Genomic DNA, 24,010 nt, shown 5'->3' with positions numbered 1-24,010 from the left:
TTAAGTAATATTTACTTAATATTTTAACACATTTTAAGTCATAGTAATGCTTCGATTTTACTTGATTTTGGTAAGTGCGTTTTATTTAAAATTATAGCAGTAAATTTTACTTGAACATTGTTAGTGCAAATTGTTACTAGGATTTTATTAAGTAAATTTTACATGTTATTTTTTTCAGTGTAGAATCAGTATAAAGAGTTACCCGTCTGGTATAACACCCTTTCACCACAAATTAAATCTGCGTTGGATTATGAATAATGTCAATTTCTTACCAGGAAAACTAAGATTTCAAAGCCATGGACCACTTTTAGGTAAAACAGGACGTGTAGAAATAATAACAAGTGTTACCTGTCTGGCCCAAAACATACTTCTCTGTAGAAATCAACTGGAAGACTATGCTCATATGCATATAGGTTTATGGACATTTCCAGGCGGGATAACTCGGGTTTCAAAGCTTTGAAACCACTGAAATCTGGTTGGTTTGGTTTTCCTTTCCACAAATGGAGATGGAGAATAAGGAATGATTTTCAGTCAACCAATATTACCAAGAGTGTTTTTCTCCTATTTATTCACACTAATTAATATAGCTATTTATGCATTCTTATTTAAATATTGGAATGAAAATACAAATATATGTTTATTGCTCTTAAACTGAAAATTACACAATAAAATATAAGAAAGTGTCACGTCCGCTGCGCCAGCTCAGCCCCCCACGACACGCTCTCCCTCTCCAGAGTACTGGAGAAGGAGGATCTGTGTGACGTGGTACGTCGCCAACCATTTTTTTCCGCCCTCCTCAGGTGAACTGGTATCAAATGTGGTTGATCCAGAACTCTACAGAGTCACCCACCAACACGATTTCTGGGGTGTGGTACTGTGTATGCATCTTGTGTTCCAGTTTTTCTGACTCCCCTGTTCTCCCTCGGTGACCGACGGACAATAAATACATTCTATTTCTTCTTTTTGTCACGGTCCCAGCTCCGACCCCCAGGTGCTCCCGCTGAACCCACACACTGTTAAAGATGCCATGGATCTGCTGAGATGGAGGGAGGGGGAAATACACCAGACAGATGCCCTGTTCACAGCAGTCATGGCCTGACTGCTTTGTTGTCTTGTGTCTAGGCTTGAGTTGTACTTCTTTCGATTTATTAAAAGACAAGGTTAAAACGTTTGTGCCGTTTCCCTCTATCTTTCTGATGGTTTACATTCCTGACCTAAACCAGGACGTAACAGTCAGTGAAATGAAACCTCACAGTTGTCACGTCCCCGTCTAGGGGTTGGGAAATGTGACAACATAGGAGAAGGACATGTGAGGCGGGAATACACACGTACCAGGCCGAAGTGAAATATCATGCTTTTAGAGTGTTGTACATACCAACAACACACCATAAAACGATAGAATATACAATTTACACAAAAAAACGCACACAGAGAACCCCCCAAACCGACTATGGCCCAAAGGACGTAACACAGTTCACAAAAAATACATATCAAACTTTTTATTAAATTCCTTTAAGTCTGGTTGGTGTATAGCTGTGGGTCAGAAATTGTATTATTATAGAACAGACTGCACATATAGTTAAATAAATATAATGTAGAAATGTACACTTTATAAAGCCTTTATAAATGAACAGGTACTGTTTTCTTGACCCGCTTTGCATATTTAAGTTAAATAATAGATATAATGATTCATGGGAAAAAAACAGGTATGATGTTTCGAGTAAGAGTAGAGCAGAAGGAGGATCCCACTTTTTACAGTTTTGTTCATCATGGATGCAAAAAGCATTTAAGAAAGTAAAGAGTAAAAAAATCCAGCAGATGTTGATCAACTCCTCCAACCTCCTTTCATCTCACTGCTGTGTTCCATCAGGAAGAGCCCGCTGTCCGTATGAAGCTCGAAGATGTTTCGGCAGGACAGATGCTGACGAGATGATCCCACTTCTGTTCTCTTTCTGGGTGTGTCTGGCCAGGCGGTCTTCACTTCCTCACCTCCGTCCATCTTGTCAGTGTAACTGGGCGTAACTCCTCTCGGTGTTGAGGGGTTTCTGGCTCTGGTGTGTGTGAGGTCAAGGGGTGACGAATGATGAATCGCAGTCGTGTTCACTTAGACGATCTCTGCAGTCCTGTTTATTGATGTTCCAGCCAATCGTCACCTCTGCTCCCGCACGAGACACACGTGGAAACAGACCGGAGTTCGTGGAAAACAGACTTGGACGGCATTAAGGTTTTTGAATCTGGACATGGCTCTGGTCTGTTGTTGGTGAGCGCATGGTATATCTGCGTCCATCTCCCTCTCTTCTCCTACCCACAATTCTTCAGACCCACAACTTTCAGCCGCTGCTTCTATTTCTTCATTTTGACCAAGTCACCTTTATATGTTCTGCAGAGGAAACACACACAAAAATCTAAATGTTCTGAAGAATAATAAAGGTCCAGTTTCAACTGCACTACAGACTCAATCCAGGATCCAGGCTCTCAAACCAGCCTGATCACATGACTTGATACAATATACTGTATACGAGATGCATTCTGAAGATTCTCCTGTCCCTGACATACTGGGCCTCATTTGTCAAACATGCGTACCATCATTTCTACGCCCATTTGGTGATTTATCACATTTCTACGTGAGTGTACGATACACAGAAGTCCATGGCTGCTCTAAGATCGCATCCACACTTCCTGTCAATCAAGCTGTGACTGAATAAATTACAGCATCATTACTTGTAAATGATGTTGAGCAGCCAGGATTTCAGGAGATTGTTCTTATGGGTTGTTATGGTTAAAACTTGTCGTACTTGACGTACACCACATATATGTTCGTATCGATGAACGAGGCCCATTGCGAATTACAATAAAATACAAGGACCTTGTCACCTGTAAATTATATTCACATTTCACAGAGAGAGAGAAAGAGAGAGAGAGAGAGAGAGAGAGAGAGAGAGAAAGACCAATTAGAGTCATTCAGTCCTGATATCAACACTCACAGTAGATCCTCCAGGTTACAGTGTGGATCCTCCAGTGCTGTAGAGAGAAGTTTCACTCCTGAATCCTGCAGATTATTGCTACTCAGGTCCAGGAGTCTCAGACGTGAGGAGTTTGATCTGAGAGCTGAGGACAGAGCTGAACAGCAACCAGCTGAGAGGGAACAGTCATAGAGCCTGGAAGAAACATGATGATACATCAGATCATTACAGTCATTATTACTCTTTATTTACCTGTAGATAAATAATAAATGATAATTAATCATGAATTTTATATTTTAATCATTTATTCCACTTTAATAGTTTACTCAGATGATTTGATGTTTTGACTCATAATGATTTTGAAGATGTTTTTCTCCTGGATATTAAAAAGTGTTTCATGATGAATAAATAACATTAACTTTTCACCACTTTCTAAAAATGAAACCATGTCTTGTATAAAACTGATCAAAATAAAACGCTTGATGCTGAAATGTATTTTATTCCAAAATTATTTCCATGAAAAATTAATATTCAGTCCTGATATCAACACTCACTGTAGAGTCTCCAGTTTACAGTGTGGATCCTCCAGTGCTGTAGAGAGAAGTTCCACTCCTGAATCCTGCAAATTATTGAAACTCAGGTCCAGGATTCTCAGACGTGAGGAGTTTGATCTGAGAGCTGAGGACAGAGCTGAACAGCTCATAGCTGAAAGGGAACAGTTACACAGCCTGGGAGAAACATGATAACAAAAAATCTGAGTTAAACCTGTATGCCCATATCATAAAAAACAAAAGTAATGTACATAGATCATAAATCTGTAGAAGCAGATTCTACTACAAACTTTGTTTTACTATTTGACTCATGGCCCCAACTGATCAACCAGACCTTAGTGAATTAGTAAAAGTAAAAGTTAGTAAAAGTTCTGTAAGTGGCAGGGAACCAGTGCAGTGATGTGAGAAGATCTGGACTCATGTTCTCTCTCCTCTTGGTGTTTGTTAGGATTCTAACAGCTGAATTTAGAACAAATTACAGCAGCTGTCGGGAGAGAGAACTGCAACCATGTAACCTACAAGAGATAAAGTCCTGAAGACATGTATCTAGGTCCTGTTTAATAGAATTATCCATGGTTTCTAAGTATGATCTCTATAATCTGGGACTTGGATCAGTTTATAAAAGAGGAGAAATCCAACATTCCAAAGAAACAAGAAAAATAGATCTACAAATACAAATCTATATTTTTTATTTATTGTAATTTACAAGTAAACAATAAACTCTTGCATTCTTTATCTATGATTTGAAGAAAGTTCATGTTAGTCTTGTACCAACCTGAGAGTCTCCAGTTTACAGCATGAAGACTCCAGTCCTACACAGATGTGTTCCACTCCTGAATCCAGGATCTTGTTGTAACTCAGGTCCAGATCAGTCAGATGTGAGTCTGGTGACTGGAGAGCTGCTGCTACAGTCTTACAGGACGAAGCAGTGAGGTTACAGCCACCCAGCCTGTAAAGACAGAGAAGATGTCAATCAGTGAGCAGGTGAGAGATTTTTACTTGATTCCACCAACACATCAATCTCCTCATGCAGTGAGGAGTCTTTCATCTCAAGCAGGCAGAGCAGAAGATTCATGCCTCTTTCAGTGGAGATGTTCTTTTTTCCTGATAAATTTGTCAAGACCATTTTGAGTGGTTTGTTCGTATTTATTAGTTTCTCTTTGATGTACTGACTTGTTCTCTGGAGACTCCCTGAGCTGCTCTCTGTTTGGGGCAGGAGACCTTGTAGAAGTTCCTGGTTGGACTCCAGTGAAATTCCCAGAAGGAAACGGAGGAAAAGATCCAGATGTCCGTTCTCACTCTGTAGGGATTTATCAACAGCAGCTTTGAGAAGATCATCCAGTGAGACTTTCTTCTGTCTTGTAAGAAAAGTCTCCAGTTCCTCCATGTTCTTCTTCACATAGCAGTAAAACACCCAGAAAGCAGCAAGAAACTCCTGGATGGTCAGATGCACAAAGCAGTAGATCTTCTTCTGCTGAAACACAGATTCTTCCTTAAAGATCTCAGTGCACATCCCAGAGTAGACTGAGGCAGCAGTGACATCTATTCCACACTCTCTCAGGTCTTCTTCATAAAACAAGAGGTTTCCCTTCTCCAGCTGGTTGAAGGCCAGTTTAGCCAGTTTCAGAACAACCTCTTCATACTGGACTTATGAGTCTCCAGGACTCTCTGTAGGACAACATCAGGATCTGGTAATGAAGAACAACACCCACAGTCAGAAGAATCAAGAAAATAAGATTTTTGGGGGTTTTGCTGCTTTTGAAGTTTTATTTAAATTATGATTAATCTTTTACTTCTTCACTGTTGTAAGTCTTGTGCTTTTTACTATGAGACCAGCACCATCTGCTGTGTAGTGATTCTATGTTTTAAGCCAGATGTTCACCTGTATGTATATTGGTGGCTGTGATTCATCTAAACAGTCAACAGACTTTAATTAGTTCCATGTTCCAAGGAAATATATGATGGACTGGCTTCACATCACATTGATTACTGGACACATGTTATAACTGGAATTACAGCAGCACCAGTCAACATATTCAGGTGAAAAGTAATAAAAGTCGTACTTGTGTCTCTGCTCCTGTTGATGGTCGTGTCGTTGGTTATCAGGTTCTGGTGTCCTGATGGAGCTGTGTGTGTTCCAGTCCTCTGATCACAGGGGGTTGAATCTCCACTGAAGTCTGAAGGAAATTCCATGGATCGGTCACTCTTCATAGACATACAGCTGTACACTGGAGACTCTGGTCTGTGTGTCTGATGGGGACCAGTGTCCCCCTCCTCACCGTCCCCACAGAGACTGGGGGGGGGGGTTATGGGTTATTTGGTTACTATTATAACCAAATAACCCATCATCATTATTATATGGGTTATTAAAAACAATTATCCTAATAATGCTGCACAACAAACAAAAAATACACTTAAAAAGAACTTTCTTTATCCCGCCCTTTCCATTTATCGAACATTTTCTAAGATTATTTACCGTGGAACCACTGAGATCTACAGACAGCATTCACTTTCACTTCATCACTAAAGTCCCGAACCCCCATAACTCATAAGTCATAAAGTTTCATCTCCAGAAATTACTCACCGCTGCTGGGTTTGGCTCCGGACTGATTTTTACTTTAAAACCCGCGTCTTCACCAACATGGCGCCTCTGTTTGGGTTTTGAGGAGCAGGAAGTGATTTACCTGTTACAGGTAAACCTGGACATTTTATTACACAAACGAAACGGCAGAATTCCTCTTTCTAAATATTATGACCAGAATTACATTAATTACTACATTTATATTTAAGTTTGTATTTATTTTGGGTCAATAGCAGAAGCGCCAATGTTTTTTTTTTAATAAAATAGCCTATTACGAGGCTGATGCTGTCTCCATTTTTGACAGATTTGTAGTCAGTCCACTTTTAATAAATCATAATCTTACCCTAAGCAGCCAATTTTGTTCTGCAGACCATGGACCTAAATAGACTCCTCACGATAAGCAGGTGACGTCGCCGCCATGTTGTGAGTGGCTGCTCTCTGGAAAAACCCTACATATAAAAACTAGATGTCCGTTCGAATACGTCAACAGAGCCGCCATCTTGGGAGGGGTACGCTCCTTTTAACAAATAAATGAATGTCAACAGGACCAAGGTGGAATACAGAATTAAAGAGCCATAATCCAAAATTGATAAGTGATATTTATTGTTTTGATTGGTCAGACATGTATTTACCTCCGAGCCACTAACAAATTGACAGAAAAGCGATTCTTCAAAATATAGCATAATTTAACGTTGTAGTCTGCATGTAGGTTTTTTTTTTTCATTTGAAATAAACTTAAACTACACTCGCACTAAATTCAAATTTTATTTGTCACATACATAGTCATACACAGTATGATATGCATTGAAATGCTTTAGCGACTGCTACAGACCACATTATTGCAAATATTGCAAGTATACAATGAACCAATATACAAATATTGCAAACATAACCAAATATTACATTTTTATGTCTTTAATATAAATCATAAAATACGTGTAACAGGTAGGGTGAAGGTGTGCAAATGAGTGAAGTCAAAGTATAAAGTGAAAAGAAAAAATATCTTTTCAAAATTGTGCAAGATTAAAAATGTGCAAGGATTCTGGGGGGATTGAGTCTCTCAAGCATCTGAGGGGCCTTTTTCACCAAGGTGTTGATGTGACAGGACCATGACAAGTCCTCCATGATGTGAACACAGAGGTATCTGAAGCTGTCCGCTCTCTCCACTGGGCTCCTGTTGATGACAGGGGTCTGGTAGTTCCTCTCCTGCTTGGTACTAAAGTCCACTATCAACTCTTTTGTCTTGTTCCTCTGGCACCAATTCTCCAGATTTCCAACCTCCTCCAGGTAGGCTGACTCGTCATTGTCAGAGATCAGGCCCACCACGACAGTGTCGTCAGCAAACGTAATGATGGTGGTGGAGTTAGTAGTGGCTGCACAGTCAGTAGAACGTGTAAAGTTCTTGTTGGTCCAGGTAAGTAGCAGCAGCTCGTCCACTTTGTTTGGAAGGGAGCAGAGGTTCTGCAAGAGGATGGATGGGAGCTGAGTGCGGAATCCCCAACAAGCTGCTCTTCAGACTAGGATCTAGGAAGCGTATGGTGTGGAGGGGGTTAAGAGCATAAGAGACAGTTCTGAATCTCCATGTGGATCACAGTTCAGATAACTCCTGTGGACAGATTTAGGAACCAAAAACTGCTTGTGTGGAGGGGACCTAAGACCAATTAACTAAAAATTACCACTTCATGACACAGAACACCATCTTCAAACATGTATTAGAATAAACTGTTCCAGATGTCTGGTTCCTCAGACCCCCATCTGAAGTGTATTTAGGAAAGAGGACCTGTAGTTGTAAATGGTGCATGCTTGAAAAGGAGAGACGAGACTACTTGATACACGACAGTCCATTTATTTGGCTATTAAAAGAGAACGATCATAAAGGGGGACAGGCTGGTCAACCTCTGATGAACAACGGTCCCAAAGATATTTCTTTCTCCCATCCAGAATCTGAAAGCAAGGAAGAGGAACAGGATTAAAATGTATAATCAGCACAAACAGAAAGACAAAAATGGACGCCATGTCCATATACCTGAGACAGAGGTCAGATCTCTTGCCTTCCTGGACCCACAAGAACCATCACAGCAGCTACACAGTTGGTCCTCTCCACCTGCACCAGCCCACCTTCATAGAAAGATCAGGGCCTGAATAAAAAGTACATGTGGATGTTTGTAATGCAGCGTCTAGTCCAGACCTACTTGTGTCCTACAAAAGAACAGGCCTTGTGCTCAGCATCAGTCGGGGAAGCAGCCGCTGTTGCCTTCAGCAAGCAAGTGATGAACAGCTGGAACAAGAGAGATACGGACGGTCAGCCACCATACCAAGGTGGTGGAACCATGAGAGCGAAGGGCTAGCTTGAGACACGTACAGAGCCAGTGTCCCCCTGCTGAAACCTGAAAGCCTCCAGCTGGAACTGGAGCTTGAAATCCTGTGTACGGGGCAGGAAGCGAGAAGATGAGCCAGTGAGCTTGGAATAAACCAGACACCTATAAGAAAAAGAGCAAAATGAGACTACAGAACATCGTAAACAAAGTCATAAAGAAATGAAGCTGCTCCTCACCCATGGTTCTGAATGAAGAGATAACTGGGAGCAGCAGCTGCATCAGGGACAGCGGTGACCACACAGGTATCAACAAACACCCGGAGGGGGACATGGTTGTACTGCTTGACAGAAGCCTCAAAATGGATCAGATCTCCCATGTAATAGACGTTGGAAGGCCTCTCAAACTTCCAATCATCTGAAGAGAAACGCAAATGTTAGGAACAGCAAACACAGTGGAACAGTGGACCACAACTGTACCTACCAGTCATGAGCTTGAGAGAGAAGACCAGCAGCTCCTCTGCAGTTTTAGTAGCAGCATATGGGATCCAGGCAGGCTGCAGGGCATTGCTACTCACATTGTGAAGCCTGGTCACGTGCAAGAAGAAACCGATATCAAAAAGCATCTAAATACAGAGAGACATGGGAGAGCAGATCAGATAGAGCTCACCTCAAATAGTGGCATTCAATCCCAATTACAGCACCACTGGTTCTGACTATTGGAGCAGAAGCATCAGAAATGGCTCTTGGGATGTAGGTCAGAGAAAAAGAATAAACCAGGGAATCGTTGGTCATCTGTGTTTGAAGGGGGAAAAAGCCAGAGTTACTGGAGAAAGTCCTACAGATTCCTGACCGAAGAGGAACCAGAACTCACCACTACTTGGCTGCCACAGGCCTGCAAATAGGACTGAAAATACAGCAGCTGAGCCACAGAATCTTCTCCAGTCACCCCACAGCCTCCTAGTGAGATGTCTGATGCCTGGATGAGCTCTCCAGAACCAAACAGGTCCTTCTTAACCTGCACGTGCACCATATTCTCGTCACAGGTAGCTGCCACACTGCTGACTGATACCGGCTCCCTCAGCTGGAACTGCACTGGAGGGGACGTGGGCTCTACTGGCATCTGAGGAAACTTCCAGGTCAGCTCCTTTACTGGGCCAAGCAGCTGCTGCTGGACACTTCCAGGATCTTGAAGCTGCCCCCCTGTTCCCTGAGGCGAAGGAGCAAATGGGGGATGTGCAGGAACCTGAGGCATCCCGGGAACCAACGGGGGATGGGCAGGAGACTGAGGCGGTGGCAGCACGCCGGGGACAAATGGGGGACGGGCAGGCACCTGAGGCGGCGGTGGTGGCACAAACCCGGGCACAAAGGGGGGACTGGCAGGAGCCTGAGGCTGCACGGGGACAAACGGGGGACGGGCAGGCACCTGAGGTGGTGGCAACACGCCGGGGACAAACGGGGGACGGGCAGGCACCTGAGGTGGTGGCAACACGCCGGGGACAAACGGGGGACGGGCAGGCACCTGAGGTGGTGGCAACACGCCGGGGACAAACGGAGGACGGGCAGGCACCTGAGGTGGTGGCAACACGCCGGGGACAAACGGAGGACGGGCAGGCACCTGAGGTGGTGGCAACACGCCGGGGACAAACGGAGGACGGGCAGGCACCTGAGGTGGTGGCAACACGCCGGGGACAAACGGAGGACGGGCAGGCACCTGAGGTGGTGGCAACACGCCGGGGACAAACGGAGGACGGGCAGGCACCTGAGGTGGTGGCAACACGCCGGGGACAAACGGAGGACGGGCAGGCACCTGAGGTGGTGGCAACACGCCGGGGACAAACGGGGGACGGGCAGGCACCTGAGGAGGTGGCAACACGCCGGGGACAAACGGGGGACGGGCAGGCACCTGAGGAGGTGGCAACACGCCGGGGACAAACGGGGGACGGGCAGGCACCTGAGGAGGTGGCAACACGCCGGGGACAAACGGGGGACTGGCTGGCATCGCAGGGACAAAGGGAGGACTGGCATGAACCAGAGGTGGATTCATTGCAGGTCTTGGAAGAGGTTGACCAGAAGCTGGAGCAGGACCTGGTACACCTTTAACATCCAGCAGAACTGCCCCCATACAAACCCCTACAACACCTCCCCACAGCAACACTGCCACTGACCACCAACCCATGATGCCACATTACAGTCACCACCATGTATGGCTTCCACTTTTATAGGAAACATAATTAACATTAATGACCTTCTAGACCTGCCAAGTCTGGCACTCATTAGATAACTAGTACCAGTTGTACAAAGACTAGATTGGGGTCTACAAAACCGGTCCTGGAGTAAAATGATCCTGCACGTTTTTGGGTTTATCCTCATTTAGCACAGCTGGTTCCACCACTCAACCCGTTACCACCCAGTTCTTGAGTGGAATCAGGTGCGGTTTCACCGTGACCTGTCAAGGACACGTTGTGTATATGTGTACTGTGTGCTGTGCTGCAGTGTATCACAATGAGAATAACTTCACTGTCAGGTACTGAGTATGGGGGTACAGTGGTCACATGCAAATAATATTTGAGTTCATTTACAACATTTTTTATTTACAACATTTTTCTTCTTTAATTTGCACAGTGTTCACTGATGATGACGAGTGTCTGTGTGTAAATGGACTTTATTTTTCATATATATTTACATTTCAGCTCAGTCCTCTACAAGCACCACACCAGCCTTAGATAACTGACTGGGCACTTTAATATCTTATTTTTTATCTTTTTTCACACTTTTGGTGTGCACTAGTTCAGTGTGTTAAAATGCAAAGACAACTTACAAACAACTTTTAATTTAGTACAAAAAACGAGAGAAAAGGTCATAACTGATCTTGAACAGAGGCTGAAGACATTGCTGTCTGTTTGCTGCTTGAAGTGTGAAGATGTTCTTGTTTCCGTACGTTTTCTGTATCAGTCCGCTGCCGCGAAGCCGTCTTCGTTGTTACTGTACACACAGGACACATGGACATGAGTCAAAAGACAATTCACTTTAGAATGAGTGGTACTTGCATGCAATAGGACTGCGAGCCACTGAATCTTTCATTACAATCACATCACACCACATCACTCATCTTTACTCACACGTCAAGCTGCCCGTTACTGATTAAAATGGTGCGAAGGTGACAGCAGTATTGTCGTGCATGGGAAACACTGTATTGTAGTGGCGGTGTTGTAGAACTATTGTGACTTTACAAAAACGGTCATTTTATTTAAGGTCATCTTACAGAAAGATGAAAAAATGAACAATAAAACATCATTTCACACCAATTACATCTTGTGTTGAGGCGAGTAAGCCAGTTTGAGGAAGTGTGTTAAATTTGAAGTGACTTAAATAAATTGACGGCGCATTTTACACGCCTGCTAAAACACCATCAGCCTTCCGGTGACTTTCAACCCGCCATGAACACCAGCTGCTGCGATGTCTGTGAGTGCGCCTTCTGGCACCCGCACGGCAGTATGAGCGGGCCGTCACAGGGCGGAGCAGCGGGGTCACAGTACGGGGCAGCGGTGGCCTGGTGGGTAAGGAATCGTAATCAGAATGTTGTAGGTTCGAATCCTGAATCGCCAAGGTGCCACTGATCAAGGTCCTGTCCCCACACACTGCTCCCTGGGCGCCTGTCATGGTGTCCACTGCTCACTAAGGATGATGGTTAAATACAGAGGACACATTTCACCGTGTCACCGTGTTCTGTGTTTCACAATGACAATCGCTTCACTGCTGTCCACCCAGCAGCTACAGAAATTTTGGGAGTGAAATAAGACATGAAAGATTTGCTAAATTTATCAGAATATATATAAGAGGGGAATGAATCAGGAGACTTTAGTTTTGCTAAACAGAAAATGAGACTTACCTTCACTAGAACTAATTAAAACAATGTAGTCTGCAGATTTAGCTGAGACAATGCAGTCCTTATAAAATAAAATATGATTATTGTACTTTTTTTTGTTTTCTTGAACAGACGATCCAGTCGGTGTCCATTCTAGATAAGATGAGAAATCTCTGGAAAGATGGTTATTGACGTCCATATGAATATTGAAGTCACCAACATTTATCATATTAGAATAGAGTAGAGAAAACCGGGTGGGAAGAGCAGCAAAGTCACTTAAAAAATAAGAAAAGAACGACACAATCTATAGTTATTGTACTGGCAACTGCACTTTGATTGGCACGCAACTTTGAAACAGAAGTTCATACAACAATGTTTTGTTTGCATGGTCTGGAGATGTTTAGTGAGACTCAGATTTGGACTTTTTATTTTACTTCACTTCTTTTTTAAATTGTAATGTTTTCAGGACAGGATTTTGAGGCAAGTAATGCTTTTGATTCAGACTCCTTCAATGGATCAAAGGAAATCATTCTTGTTTTACACCATACGGTTCTCAAGATATGAGCCATAATGTAAGTAGGCGAATTATAGCGCCACCTATGGGTGGTTTTAATGGTGTGTGAAGTGGATCTTAAACCATTGGTGTATGTGGGACTTTTGTATTTGTAGTTTTGCTGCACATATTCTTTTCTCACCTGACACCAAGAGGGATCTGTACTCAGAAACGGAGCATCTGCAGATACATCTCATTTTATTTCATCATTTCTCATGTACACATCATGTTTTCAGGTTATCAGCATACTATATCAGCTTGAGGGAATTTAATCACATTTGGTACAAGAAACCAAATTTAAATGCTGGTGGTCAAGTTCACAGAGAGTTCATGTACAGAATATAGTTGTGAAGCGGATTAAAATACGCTTCTCAAAAAACTACATCACACATCACATCCTACCTCTCGTCCACACTTGACCCCCACCAGGCTGCATACAGAGCTAACAGATGGACTGAAGATGGAACCATCATAGCGCTCCACACTACCATCTCCCACCTGGACCAGCGGGGGCGCTATGCTAGGTTGCTCTTTGCCGATAGCTACTTTAGTTGACTTTAGTTACTGGACATTGTCCTTCTCCTCCCCATCTGCTGCTGGATTAGAGATTTTTCTTCAGAGTCAGAGTGGGATCCCAGCTTTCCACAGTCCTCAGCATTAACACAGGATCTCCACAGGGGTGCATACTGTACAACTGTGTCAGCACCCACAAAAATATCACTATCTTCAAGTTCGCAGATGACTGTGGTGGTGAGACAGTGTACAGGGAGGAGGTCCAGAGACAGTGTGTGGAAAACAACTCAAAAACCAAGGAACTCATCCTCAACTTCAGGAAGAAAAATGCTGACCTGCAACCCATCTACATCAGCGGGGAGGGTGTGGAGAAGGTGACCAGTTTTAAGTTCCTGGGTGTGCATATGGAAGCAGATCTGAAATGGAGCTCCAACACCTCAGCGGTGGTAAAGAAGGCCCAACAGCGACCCAATTTTCTGAGGATCCTCAGGAGAGGTAACCTGAGGGAGGAGCTGCTGACCATCTTCTACCGCTGCTCCATTTGAAGTCTGCTGACATATTGCATCTCTGTGTGGTACTCAAGCTGCACGATGGCAGGCAAGAAGATAGGTCAGAAGGTCATCAACACTACAGGTAAAATCATTGGTCACTCGCTTCCTTCCCAAAAGGACGTCTACAACAACCGCTGTCTCGGGAAGGCACCGCAGTTTTGTTGTACTAAGTATGATTGTGCAATGACAATAAAGTCTTTTAACTTAAACAGCACAATATAACTCCAAGTCAATCACACTTCTGTGAAATAAAACTGTCCACTTAGGAAGCAACACTGAATAACAAATAGGGCTGGGCGATTTTGCCTAAAAAAAAATCTTCGATTTTTAAAGAAAAATTCGAGTTTCGATTTGATTTTAGATTTTTTTTTCCCCCAATGCACTTAAAAAATGGCTGCAGACATCAGATATAGTGTCAAAAGTGCAACTTTATTGCTATGATTGTCCTCAAGAGTGTAAAATGCGTAGAATCCCAAAACAAAAAGTAAATGAGGCTCTGTCATTCAACAATTTCAAGCTTTAACCCAGGTTTAAGCAAAAGTGCACAGCTTCTGTTCAATAAATCAGATAATTACAAATTTTGTAACATATAACATTACAATAAAAAAAAAAAACTCTTCTCAGTATAGTGTGAATATAAAAAATTAAACATGCCTGTGGCACACATATAGCCTGCTCAAAGAATGAACAGATGTAAACTTTTATCTGTAACTACAAAACACGTGCTTTGTGGCTGAGTAAAACTGCATCTCCTCCAGCTCACTGCGGATCTTTTCCTGAGTTGTATTGTACATGTGACGCAGCGCTGCATCGGCGAAATACTTGCGACTGGGGACAATGTACCTCGCATCTAATACTTTCAGCATGCGATTAAAGCCTCGCTTTTCGACAGAATAAATTGGCAGCATGTCTGTGGCGATATAAAACGTGATCCATCGTGCTCCGTCCTTATCATAAGGCACACAGTTTGTAAAGCTGTCAGGAAGTGTAGTTTGCTTTTTAGCAGGTGTGCTAGAGGAGCCGTTTTTCGCTACGGAGCCGGCTGCACTTCTCCCATTCTGGATGTTTATTCCTCAGCTGCTGGAAAAGATTTGTTGTACTGCTGCTTCCAGCAGCAACAGCCTTGAAACATATTTTGCAGCAAGGCTTCGTCTGCTGCATCAAAACCAAACCAATTCCAGAATGGTTTGGAATTATGACGGAATTACCTGTGCCTTTCTTTGGAACTAGTTCTCTGCTACACGCTGCAATGTTGTTTTGACTGTGTTACGCGGGGCGGAGGCTGGCTCATATCGCGCAAAGGTAACCAACAAGGACTAAATGCGGGAAAGTCCGAAAAAACTATTGTGGCAAAAAACCACAATAAAAATCGTTTTAAACTACAAAATCGATAAATCGATGAAATCATTTTTCCCCCAGCCCTAATAACAATCAGTTTCACATGATGCTGTGCAAATGAAATAGACAACGTGTGGAAATGACAGTCAATTAGCAATATGTCCCCAATAAAGGCGCGGTCCTGCAGGTGGTGACCACAGACCGCTTCTCAGTTGCTTTCTGGCTGATGTTGAGAACGTTCAGGCAACAACATTGCCAGTGGGGGTCAGTAATAGTGTGAGGTGGCATTTTTTTTTTTTGGGGGGGCTGCACAGCCCTCCATGTGCTCACCAGAGGTAGCCTGAGGTAGCCTGACTGCCAGTAGGTACCAAGGTGAAATCATCAGATCCCTTGTGAGACCGAATGCTGGTGCGGTTGGACCTGGGTTCCTCCTAATGCAAGATAATGCTAGACCTCATGTGGCTGGAAGGGGTCAGCAGTTCCTGCAAGACGAAGGCCTTGATGCTATGGACTGGCCCGCCCGATCCCCAGACCTGAACCCAAGTGAGCACATCTGGGACATCATGTCTCGCTCCATCCACCAACACCATGTTGCACCACAGATTGTCCAGGAGTTGGTGGATATCCAGATCTGGGAGGGAGTTCCCTCAGGAGACCATCCGACTCCAAATGCAGACCTAAATAGGTTGATAATTTTAATTTATTAAAATTAATAAGAAAATTTCATACAGATCTAGGATGTCTTATTTTTGTGCTACCTATACTTTTTCGTGTATTTTCTGACAATTGCATTTGTGTTATTTTAATATTAATGCTAATTAAACAACTTAGTACAATAATTTACCTTGACCATTTAAAGTACCATTTCCAATGATGCCCTCCGATTGTGACCTGCCAACTATCAGATTTGGGCTCAGACCCGGGGTCTCAGCTGTCTATTGGAGTTCTAAAATATTCCGTCCCCAAAATTCCCACTGTCTTTGTTGGCCTTCCGTGAGATTGATCCTCTGCTCCTGTTGAAGAGATGACTCTGATTTGCGCTCAGTATTTGACCGTCGGAGCCCAGTCGACTGACCCAAAGTCACCCAAAACACTAGGGTAGCCTAAAAAAAAAAAGTCCCAATGGAGTCCATATTAGACTACTCGGTTAGACCGATTGGAGCATCCAAAAGCCACGCAAGACATGGCCATTTACCAGACGGCGCATCCTCGCTGCTACACTTCCGGCCCCCCACCTGAGTTTCGCGCCTTAGGGACGTACCACGTAAACGTCAAGTTCGCCGTAACGTCATTGGTTGGTCACATCAAAAAACTGCTGAGCGGACCAATGACAGCGTGGCGCCGCGCGCCGACGTAAGCCAATCGCGTTCGTGTTTTTTTGTCACGTGACCGGGCTGTCATGCGCTGTCATGCGGGCCCTTGTGTACGTGCAGCGATGCAGCACGGGAGATGTTATGACAGTAAATAGGGTTTTTTTTTTTCCTTCTCTCCCACGTTTCTGCAGTTTATTGTGCCGGACACGGGGCATCGACGTGGGGAAAGGAACACGATGTCTACCTGATGCAACCAGTTTCTTAAACGCTCGCTGACGCGCAGGTGGCTCCTCCTGATCGGACGCAATCGTTTCTGCGTTGACGATGAGGCTGTATGCGTTTCTCTTAAAGAACACGTCGCCAAAGATCGAGTATTATTCCCGCTTCTCTCCTTCTCCGCTCTCCATCAAGCAGTTTCTGGAGTTCGGTGAGTTCGAATTTGGCCTGAACTTGTGAGGCGATCACGATTATTAAAGGTGCTGCTGGTCTCGGGTGGGCTTCCCTTTTGCCAGCCTTAAAACGGGACAAAGGTGACAGATGTCACACCTCAGCAGCTCGCATTGTTGTGAACCTGGAGACTGGTTTATCAGCTGATATATATATATATATATATATAGAGAGAGAGAGAGAGAGAGAGAGAGAGGCAAAATAAATGTCAGAATTTGTGCTATTCTACATATTTACTCCTGAAATGCACTTGTGAACGGTTCCTTCTGTGAGAGTCAGCAGTCTGGGTTATGTGTTTATTAGCAGGGTTCACTTTTTAAGATGGAAATAAGGTAGATTGCTTTGGGATCGGTTGTATGGGACCTGGTTGCCTCCATCAGAAGCAATGTCGGAATTATCTTTGGCACCTCTTGTACCCAAGATCCCCTTCTTGGTGACTGGAAACAGGATCAATAGACAAATGTAGTTGTGTCTTGGAAGCAGACACGTTTGTGGTCAGTACTTTGATCTATGACTGAGCCGTCTGTTATGATATCCAGTCATTGGGGAAAAAAATGATTTCCCGCTAGTTTTGTGTAATTGTTTGCGCGGCATGCTCGGTTAACCTCACAATGACTCGTGAGTTGCGCCAGTTCGCTGGCTGAGCAAACACATTCAGTCTGATAAAGACCTACTAGATAACTGGGAACTATTTCCTGTTTTTTTCCCCTGTCCGTGTCAAATCAGCACATTACATTTCTGCTGATTAAGAATTTCCTGTTTGATTGCTTATTCCCTGTATGCACAATCAATCTGTAATAAGTTGAGGACTTGTTTCAAATCATGGTGAGAAATTTATCTTGTTGTTTAGATATGGTGGATTAATGGGATTTACAGTGTACACTAACCCTAGCCCTGAATACTTCCATTTTATTTTTATATGTATTTATTTTTTAAAAATTAAGAAATTCCATGTACGTTAAATGATTCTGGGAGAATTTTCTCAAACATTGAGTGACACGGTCAACCAGTTTTCCCACTTACTGCTAAACTCACCATTTCAAACTGCACTCATGTCCCAGTACAAGACCAATAACACTTAATTGGCACTGTAGATAAAAGTGTGCGTTGTCACTTCCCCGTAAGAATCATGTTCAGTTTTATGGATAGAATGGTGCCGGTAGGTATTGCTGGCAGCATGTTAGTCTGCAAATCTCTTTATCACATTTTCTGCTAGGTTTTTACATAGTCACCCACTATTTCCCATTGAAAATATGTGACTGGTATTTAGCACCTACAAACAAGCAAGAATTCTGGCCCTCACAGACCTGTTTCTTCTTCTTTAAGAAGCTCTTCTCTCCTTCACTCGTTACCTGTATTAATGGCACCGGTTTGAACTCATTATCTGTATAAAAGACACCTGTTCACACCTTCAAGCAGTCAGCTTCTCCATGGCCAAGACCAGAGAGCTGTCTGAGGCCAGCACATGTCCACACCTGTCTAAAGTTTCCCAGAGACCATCTGGAGGATCCAGAGGAGGATTGGTAGAAGACCATGTGATCAGATGAGACTTTGATGTTTGGACTCAGAAGAATGCTTGGACTCGGAAGAAGAGTTGCATCCCAAGAAAACCAAGAAAACATTATGCTTTGGGGTTGCTTTTCTGCAAAGAGGACAGGACTACTTTCCTAATCAAGTAACTTCAATCCACTTTCTGTGAACCACAGGGAGAGATAATGCCTGTGAGAAAACGTCCTACATGTTCCTGCGGAAGGAGTTGCCGGTCCGTCTGGCGAATACAATGAGAGAGGTCAACCTGCTGCCTGACAAACTGCTGAACCAGCCCTCCGTCAAGCTTGTACAGAAATGGTTAGTAGTGCCTGCTGTGAGTAGCGTGTCCGTGAACCCTGATGTGACCGTGTGCTGTGACCTTCTGCAGGTACATGCAGAGTTTCCTGGAACTTCTGGAGTATGAGAACCGTAACTCAGAGGATGCACAGGCCTTGGAAGAGTAAGTTCCCTCCTTTTAGAACAAAACTAATTCAGCTGTAAGCCTGGCCAACATTATTGGGTGTTACTTACATACTTGGTGACGTAAGGAGACAGTGACCCTCACTTACTGAGTAGCAAGAAATGCTGACTCATGTAGGGGTAGTGGCTGACTCAGGAACCTGGAAGGTCACCAGTTCTAATCCACCAACTGTCCTTGCTTAAGTTACCCTGAAGTATCTTCCCCACACACGGCTCCCTGTGCCCCACTAATGGCTGCCTACTACTCACAATGGGCGATGAGTTACCTAAAGAGGACCACAGTGACCACAACTTCTTTCACTTCTCACTTCACTCACCCTTCACATAAAAAACATGTTTAAATGCGTTTGAATGTGCTGTAATAAGTTGGGAAACACTAAATGTCATAAATGTATGACATTTTTGACAGGGTGGAAGTAGCCTAGGGGTAACACAGGAGACCCAGGTTCAAATCCCACTTGCTACCATTGTGTCCCTGAGCGAGACACTTAACCCTAAGTTGCTCCGGGGGGGACTGTCCCTGTAACTACTGATTGTAAGTCGCTATGGATAAGGGCGTCTGATAAATGCTGTAAATGTAAAAAAGTAAATGTTTTTGTTGCTTAACCATTGGATACTGTGCCCATGTTGATGATCGTCATGATTGTAGGTTTCAGTCACTAGGCTTCATTATGTATCTAAATCAGTCACTGCACTGTCACTGTCCTTAAACACCTTCTCAATTCTGTGGGTTTTGTACTCATTTAAAACTGAGATACATTTAACAATTGTAAGAATCTTTAGGTAGCTTTCACTTTTCAAAAGATGTTTTATGTTCCTTACGGCCTTGTCTGTCTTCACAGCTTCTTGGAGGTCCTAATTGAAATTAGGAACAGACATAACGATGTGGTTCCAACCATGGCCCAGGGTGTGATTGAATACAAGGAGAAATTTGGTTTTGACCCCTTTGTAAGCAGCAACATTCAGTATTTCCTGGACCGCTTCTACACCAACCGCATTTCCTTCCGCATGCTCATCAATCAGCACAGTAGGTTATGGGAAGTAACTGCAAACTGTATGTTCTCGGTGCGCTACCGTTTGTTTGCCACTAAAACACACTGAAATTATACGTTCCACAGCTCTCCTTTTTGGCAACGACACAAACCCAGCCCATCCCAAACACATTGGAAGTATTGACCCTACATGCAGTGTGGCTGACGTAGTAAGAGGTAGGAACTTTTCCAAATCTATGGTATTGTAGTCAGTGGAGCGTGAAAGGTCATGGCTGTGTTTTAATCTTGCTTTTCAGATGCTTATGAAAATGCTAAGATGCTATGTCACCAGTACTACTTAGCTGCCCCTGAGCTCAAAATAGAAGAATTCCATGGTAAGTGCTGTTGTTTGTTCTTGCTGCAGTCGTGCAACACGCACACATGGAAATGGTTTGGAAATTTGAGCTCCGCAGCTCAACAGGACCGTGTTGTGTTTAATTTGTGGTTTGGGTAAAGCCGTCTTTCTGCTGTAAAGTAATTGCAAAGCGGAGTTTTTTTTTTTTTTTTTTGGCTCAGCATGGGCTCTGCTTTCTCTTGCAGCTAAGGCCCCAGAAAAGCCCATTCATGCCGTGTACGTGCCCTCACACCTCTTCCACATGCTGTTTGAACTGTTTAAGGTGGGTGTCTCAGCAGTGCGACGCTATCACAGTAACAAGCACCTGATACAGACGCTGCAACAAAAGCCCTTAAAGAAATGCTGCCATGTGATCATGGTGCCAAATTCATGCAGCCATTCCAAGTCTGTTTTCGTGATTGTAGAACTCAATGCGTGCAACAGTGGAGCATCACGAAGGCAGGGAGGAGGGGCTTCCTCCCGTGAAGGCTAAGGTCACCTTGGGGAAGGAGGATCTGTCCATAAAGGTCAGCCAGTTCTCAATATATCTGTCATTTATGTAGTTACCTCAATTCCACAATTTCATTAAATTAATTTTGTGTTAACTAATGTTTTTGCATATCTGCAAAACCAGATATCGATTAAGACTAAACTGTTGTTAAAAAAAAAAAAAAAAACACATCCTGAAACACACACCCACCTGCTGCTTTAATTAAATGTAATTATATACTCTTAAATAGGAGCTGTCTGTGGTACTGATCCTCTGAGGACTGTTCACAGCTATTATTCATTGTTTAGCAAAATGTGCAAAATCACTACAAAACATTGCAACACTTGAACAATTAGAACAATCCCAGCGTAGCACTGCTTTCAGAATCTAAACTGCCTGACCTTTCACCCACGAGCTTCCTCCCTGTGCCACCACAGATCAGTGACCGAGGTGGAGGGGTGCCTCTGAGAAAGATCGACAGACTCTTTAACTACATGTATTCGACCGCACCCACCCCCAGCCTGGAGCCGTCCCGCGCAGTCCCACTGGTAACAACCAGCTACTAAAAGAGTCTTATGTAATCAGGTTCTCATGAAAACTGATGACTCTGCCCTGCGACAGGCACCGCTGTGTGACTTCCCTTCTCCGTTTCCCCTCTAGGCAGGGTTTGGTTATGGCCTGCCCATATCTAGACTCTATGCTCGCTACTTTCAAGGGGACCTGAAACTCTACTCCATGGAGGGGGTGGGGACAGATGCTGTTATTTATCTAAAGGTAAATGCTGCATTGAACATGTGAGGAGTTCCACGCACACAGGCATGTTAAAAATTTGCCATTACTAGGGGAAAAAAAATGGTTTCATTTAAAACGTTTAGTTCCCATCAACATTTAGCGAACAAAAATGTCAGACAGGTTCTGGACAGAGCTGTGCGGATTATGTGTAAAAAAAACAAAAACAAAAAAAAAGACGTGTTATTCAACCGCTCGGGGTTATAAGTTAAGAAACATTTGCTTTCCCAACTCTTGTCATAAGTAAAAAAGGAACGACAAGATTTCGCATAATGTACTTCATTAAAAAGTAAGAAATGTAGCGGAGTTAAAGTAAAAAGTCTCTCCAAAGGGAAATACTTTAGTTAAGTACAGATACCTTTTGATGAACTATTTCTGTTGATTTGTAGAGGGAAAAAATAAAGCTTTGGGCAACCCAATACATTGTCAGGATTATATACCCTTATATGGCTTATGGACTAAGGACCCCTTGAGCATGGTACCAATCCACACACACTGCTCCCCGTGGCTGCCCTCTGCTTGCTGTGTATCAAAATGACATAAAACTACCACTTTCATTGGTTAGGAAAGACCAATTGATCCAGATTTCAAAACTGAGCCAAGAAATGGTAGTTAACAGTAGAGGTGGCCACACTGAGTTCTGAAATAACTCCGCATAAATGATCAGTGCATGCAAGATAGTCTGGTAGAATTAGAAGCCTTTTGTGAGGGGTGAACGTCCTCCAAGACCTGAAAAGTTTTGGTGATCAGTTCATCTTCTGCTCAATTGAACAATTCACAGTAACAGACATTTTAAACATACCATCATAAATGAACACTGTATATACTTTAAGATACGATACCTTACATTAATGAATACAATTTAGGACATTGTTTACTGGGGGACAAATCAGGACAGTAACTGTTCGTATTGGTTTAGAGTTTGTTTTCCTAGCACATGACGTTCCAAATGTTTTAGTCAGTGATTTACAAATTTTGCATCAGTCAGAGACCTTTCAGATTTTTAAAAATTGTTTCTCTTCCCTAGGCTCTGTCCAGCGAATCATTTGAGCGACTACCAGTCTTCAATAAGTCGGCCTGGCGCCATTACCAGACTGGCCCCGAGGCGGATGACTGGAGCAACCCCAGCAGAGAACCACGAGATGCCTCCAAGTTCAAGGCCAAAAGATAATTTTACCCACGTTTGCCTGATGCGCACTCTGAATGCGCCTGTCCCTACTGTAGCATTCCCTCAACCCCGGGTGTCTCTGTGGTTGGAGCACCCGATAATGCACTTACTTTGCCTTTTTGAAACTAGATCCTAGGTGGTACCCTTCTCCTTTGACCACTTCGTATTGCAGTTTGTAGGCAAGGGCCGTTTACGGTTACAAAGAAACTGATACACAAAATAACCAAAAGCCAGTTGGGGAAAAACTACAACCAGTTCACTGATCACCACTCGATCACTATAGTTATTTTAAAGGCTGTTGGGCCTACAAAACTACTTAATATGCTTCCCTGGATGTGGTAAAACGAACTGGTAGGGACCATTATACCAGTTCCCCCAAGACTATGACATTTTCTGTCTACGCTCAAAAACCTTGTCCAGCGCAGCACATTGTGCCCCCTAGTGGTAGCACCAGGCAAGTGCGTAGATAGACACTGTGCCAGGGGGCTTGGAGAGGGCCTGGTTCGCACTCAACAGTGCCACATAATAGGCGTCTGTTCGACTCCCCTTTGAGAAAGTAGGTTAACGTTTCACATGAGGGCAACAAGCATTATTGTGGCCAGTGGTCAATTTTTAAATTCAAAGTTTTGTTTTGCTTATAAACTTTATAAAGTTTTGGGCAATGCTTATTTATTTTAAGGTTTTAAATCTTAAGTCGTTAATTATGTAAATCCTGAGCTTGTTTAGAAGGTCATATTGCACTCGAGAAGCAGAGACCATGTTAAACGAGAGAGCAGGAAAGCAGGCTGATAGAGATGCAGTGTGTGGCCATCAGCAGCATCGATGCACTGATGCTGAAACAAAGGGACCCACAGAAAGGCCTTCCATGTCATTAGTCTCATTCCCACCGGCATTGGTGTTTCAACATTCCAGCAGAGGTTTAATAAATCATCTTGGAGTAAATGTTCGAGACACCATGCAGTTTGCATGATACATTCCACTTGAAAATATTTTATTTGTGAACCAAAAAAAACCCGAAACAAAACAAAAGCGTGTTTACAGTGAACATGTTGTGGCACTACGCAGTGTGCCTGTAGTATTCAGACCAGTTGTGCTCTTCACAGACACCATTTCCTGATCGCTCGCAGTTTGAAAATGTTATGTTCATAATTAGCTGTAGGGACTTTTAGTTTGCTGTGTTTTTATTAATTGCATTT

General features: G+C 43.4%; 3 protein-coding genes across 3 annotated transcripts; 1 reads left to right on the top strand and 2 right to left on the bottom strand.

Moving 5' to 3' along the window:
- Positions 1 to 3,106: 3,106 nt before the first annotated feature.
- On the bottom strand, positions 3,107 to 5,707 carry LOC114774601 (ribonuclease inhibitor-like; the record flags this gene model as incomplete). The annotated part of the gene is made up of 5 exons (XM_028966404.1): positions 5,578 to 5,707; positions 4,688 to 4,808; positions 4,290 to 4,463; positions 3,518 to 3,691; positions 3,107 to 3,158 (listed from the first exon to the last, which is right to left on the bottom strand). Coding segments are annotated over exons 1-5 (651 nt in total), but the record flags the coding sequence as incomplete, so codon positions are not given.
- A 2,478-nt stretch (positions 5,708 to 8,185) lies between these two features.
- On the bottom strand, positions 8,186 to 9,664 carry LOC114774594 (zona pellucida sperm-binding protein 3-like; the record flags this gene model as incomplete). The annotated part of the gene is made up of 7 exons (XM_028966392.1): positions 9,284 to 9,664; positions 9,080 to 9,204; positions 8,894 to 8,997; positions 8,650 to 8,827; positions 8,458 to 8,575; positions 8,288 to 8,373; positions 8,186 to 8,213 (listed from the first exon to the last, which is right to left on the bottom strand). Coding segments are annotated over exons 1-7 (1,020 nt in total), but the record flags the coding sequence as incomplete, so codon positions are not given.
- A 6,992-nt stretch (positions 9,665 to 16,656) lies between these two features.
- On the top strand, positions 16,657 to 23,715 carry LOC114766897 (pyruvate dehydrogenase (acetyl-transferring) kinase isozyme 3, mitochondrial). Its single transcript, XM_028958254.1, has 11 exons — positions 16,657 to 16,972; positions 18,699 to 18,840; positions 18,911 to 18,982; positions 19,845 to 20,029; positions 20,121 to 20,210; positions 20,291 to 20,368; positions 20,574 to 20,650; positions 20,793 to 20,894; positions 21,295 to 21,405; positions 21,518 to 21,631; positions 22,674 to 23,715. Exons 1-11 carry the CDS (start codon positions 16,870 to 16,872, stop codon positions 22,815 to 22,817), a joined length of 1,218 nt encoding a protein of 405 aa, XP_028814087.1. The 5' UTR covers positions 16,657 to 16,869; the 3' UTR covers positions 22,818 to 23,715.
- Positions 23,716 to 24,010: the final 295 nt, after the last annotated feature.

The sequence above is a fragment of the Denticeps clupeoides genome, chromosome 2 (assembly GCF_900700375.1).
Source record: "Denticeps clupeoides chromosome 2, fDenClu1.1, whole genome shotgun sequence".
Classification (NCBI taxonomy): domain Eukaryota; kingdom Metazoa; phylum Chordata; class Actinopteri; order Clupeiformes; family Denticipitidae; genus Denticeps; species Denticeps clupeoides.
The sequence above is the reverse complement of the archived record's forward strand: the minus strand, read 5'-3'. Positions and strand labels throughout refer to the sequence as shown.

What these genes read in the sequence shown, in the direction of transcription:
- LOC114766897 (XM_028958254.1), top strand. Translation starts at nt 16,870, where the DNA reads ATGAGGCTGTATGCGTTTCTCTTAAAGAACACGTCGCCAAAGATCGAG. An exon ending in CAAAATAGAAGAATTCCATG is followed by an intron (nt 20,369 to 20,573) that starts GTAAGTGCTGTT and finishes TTTCTCTTGCAG; the next exon opens with CTAAGGCCCCAGAAAAGCCC. An exon ending in AGGAGGATCTGTCCATAAAG is followed by an intron (nt 20,895 to 21,294) that starts GTCAGCCAGTTC and finishes GTGCCACCACAG; the next exon opens with ATCAGTGACCGAGGTGGAGG.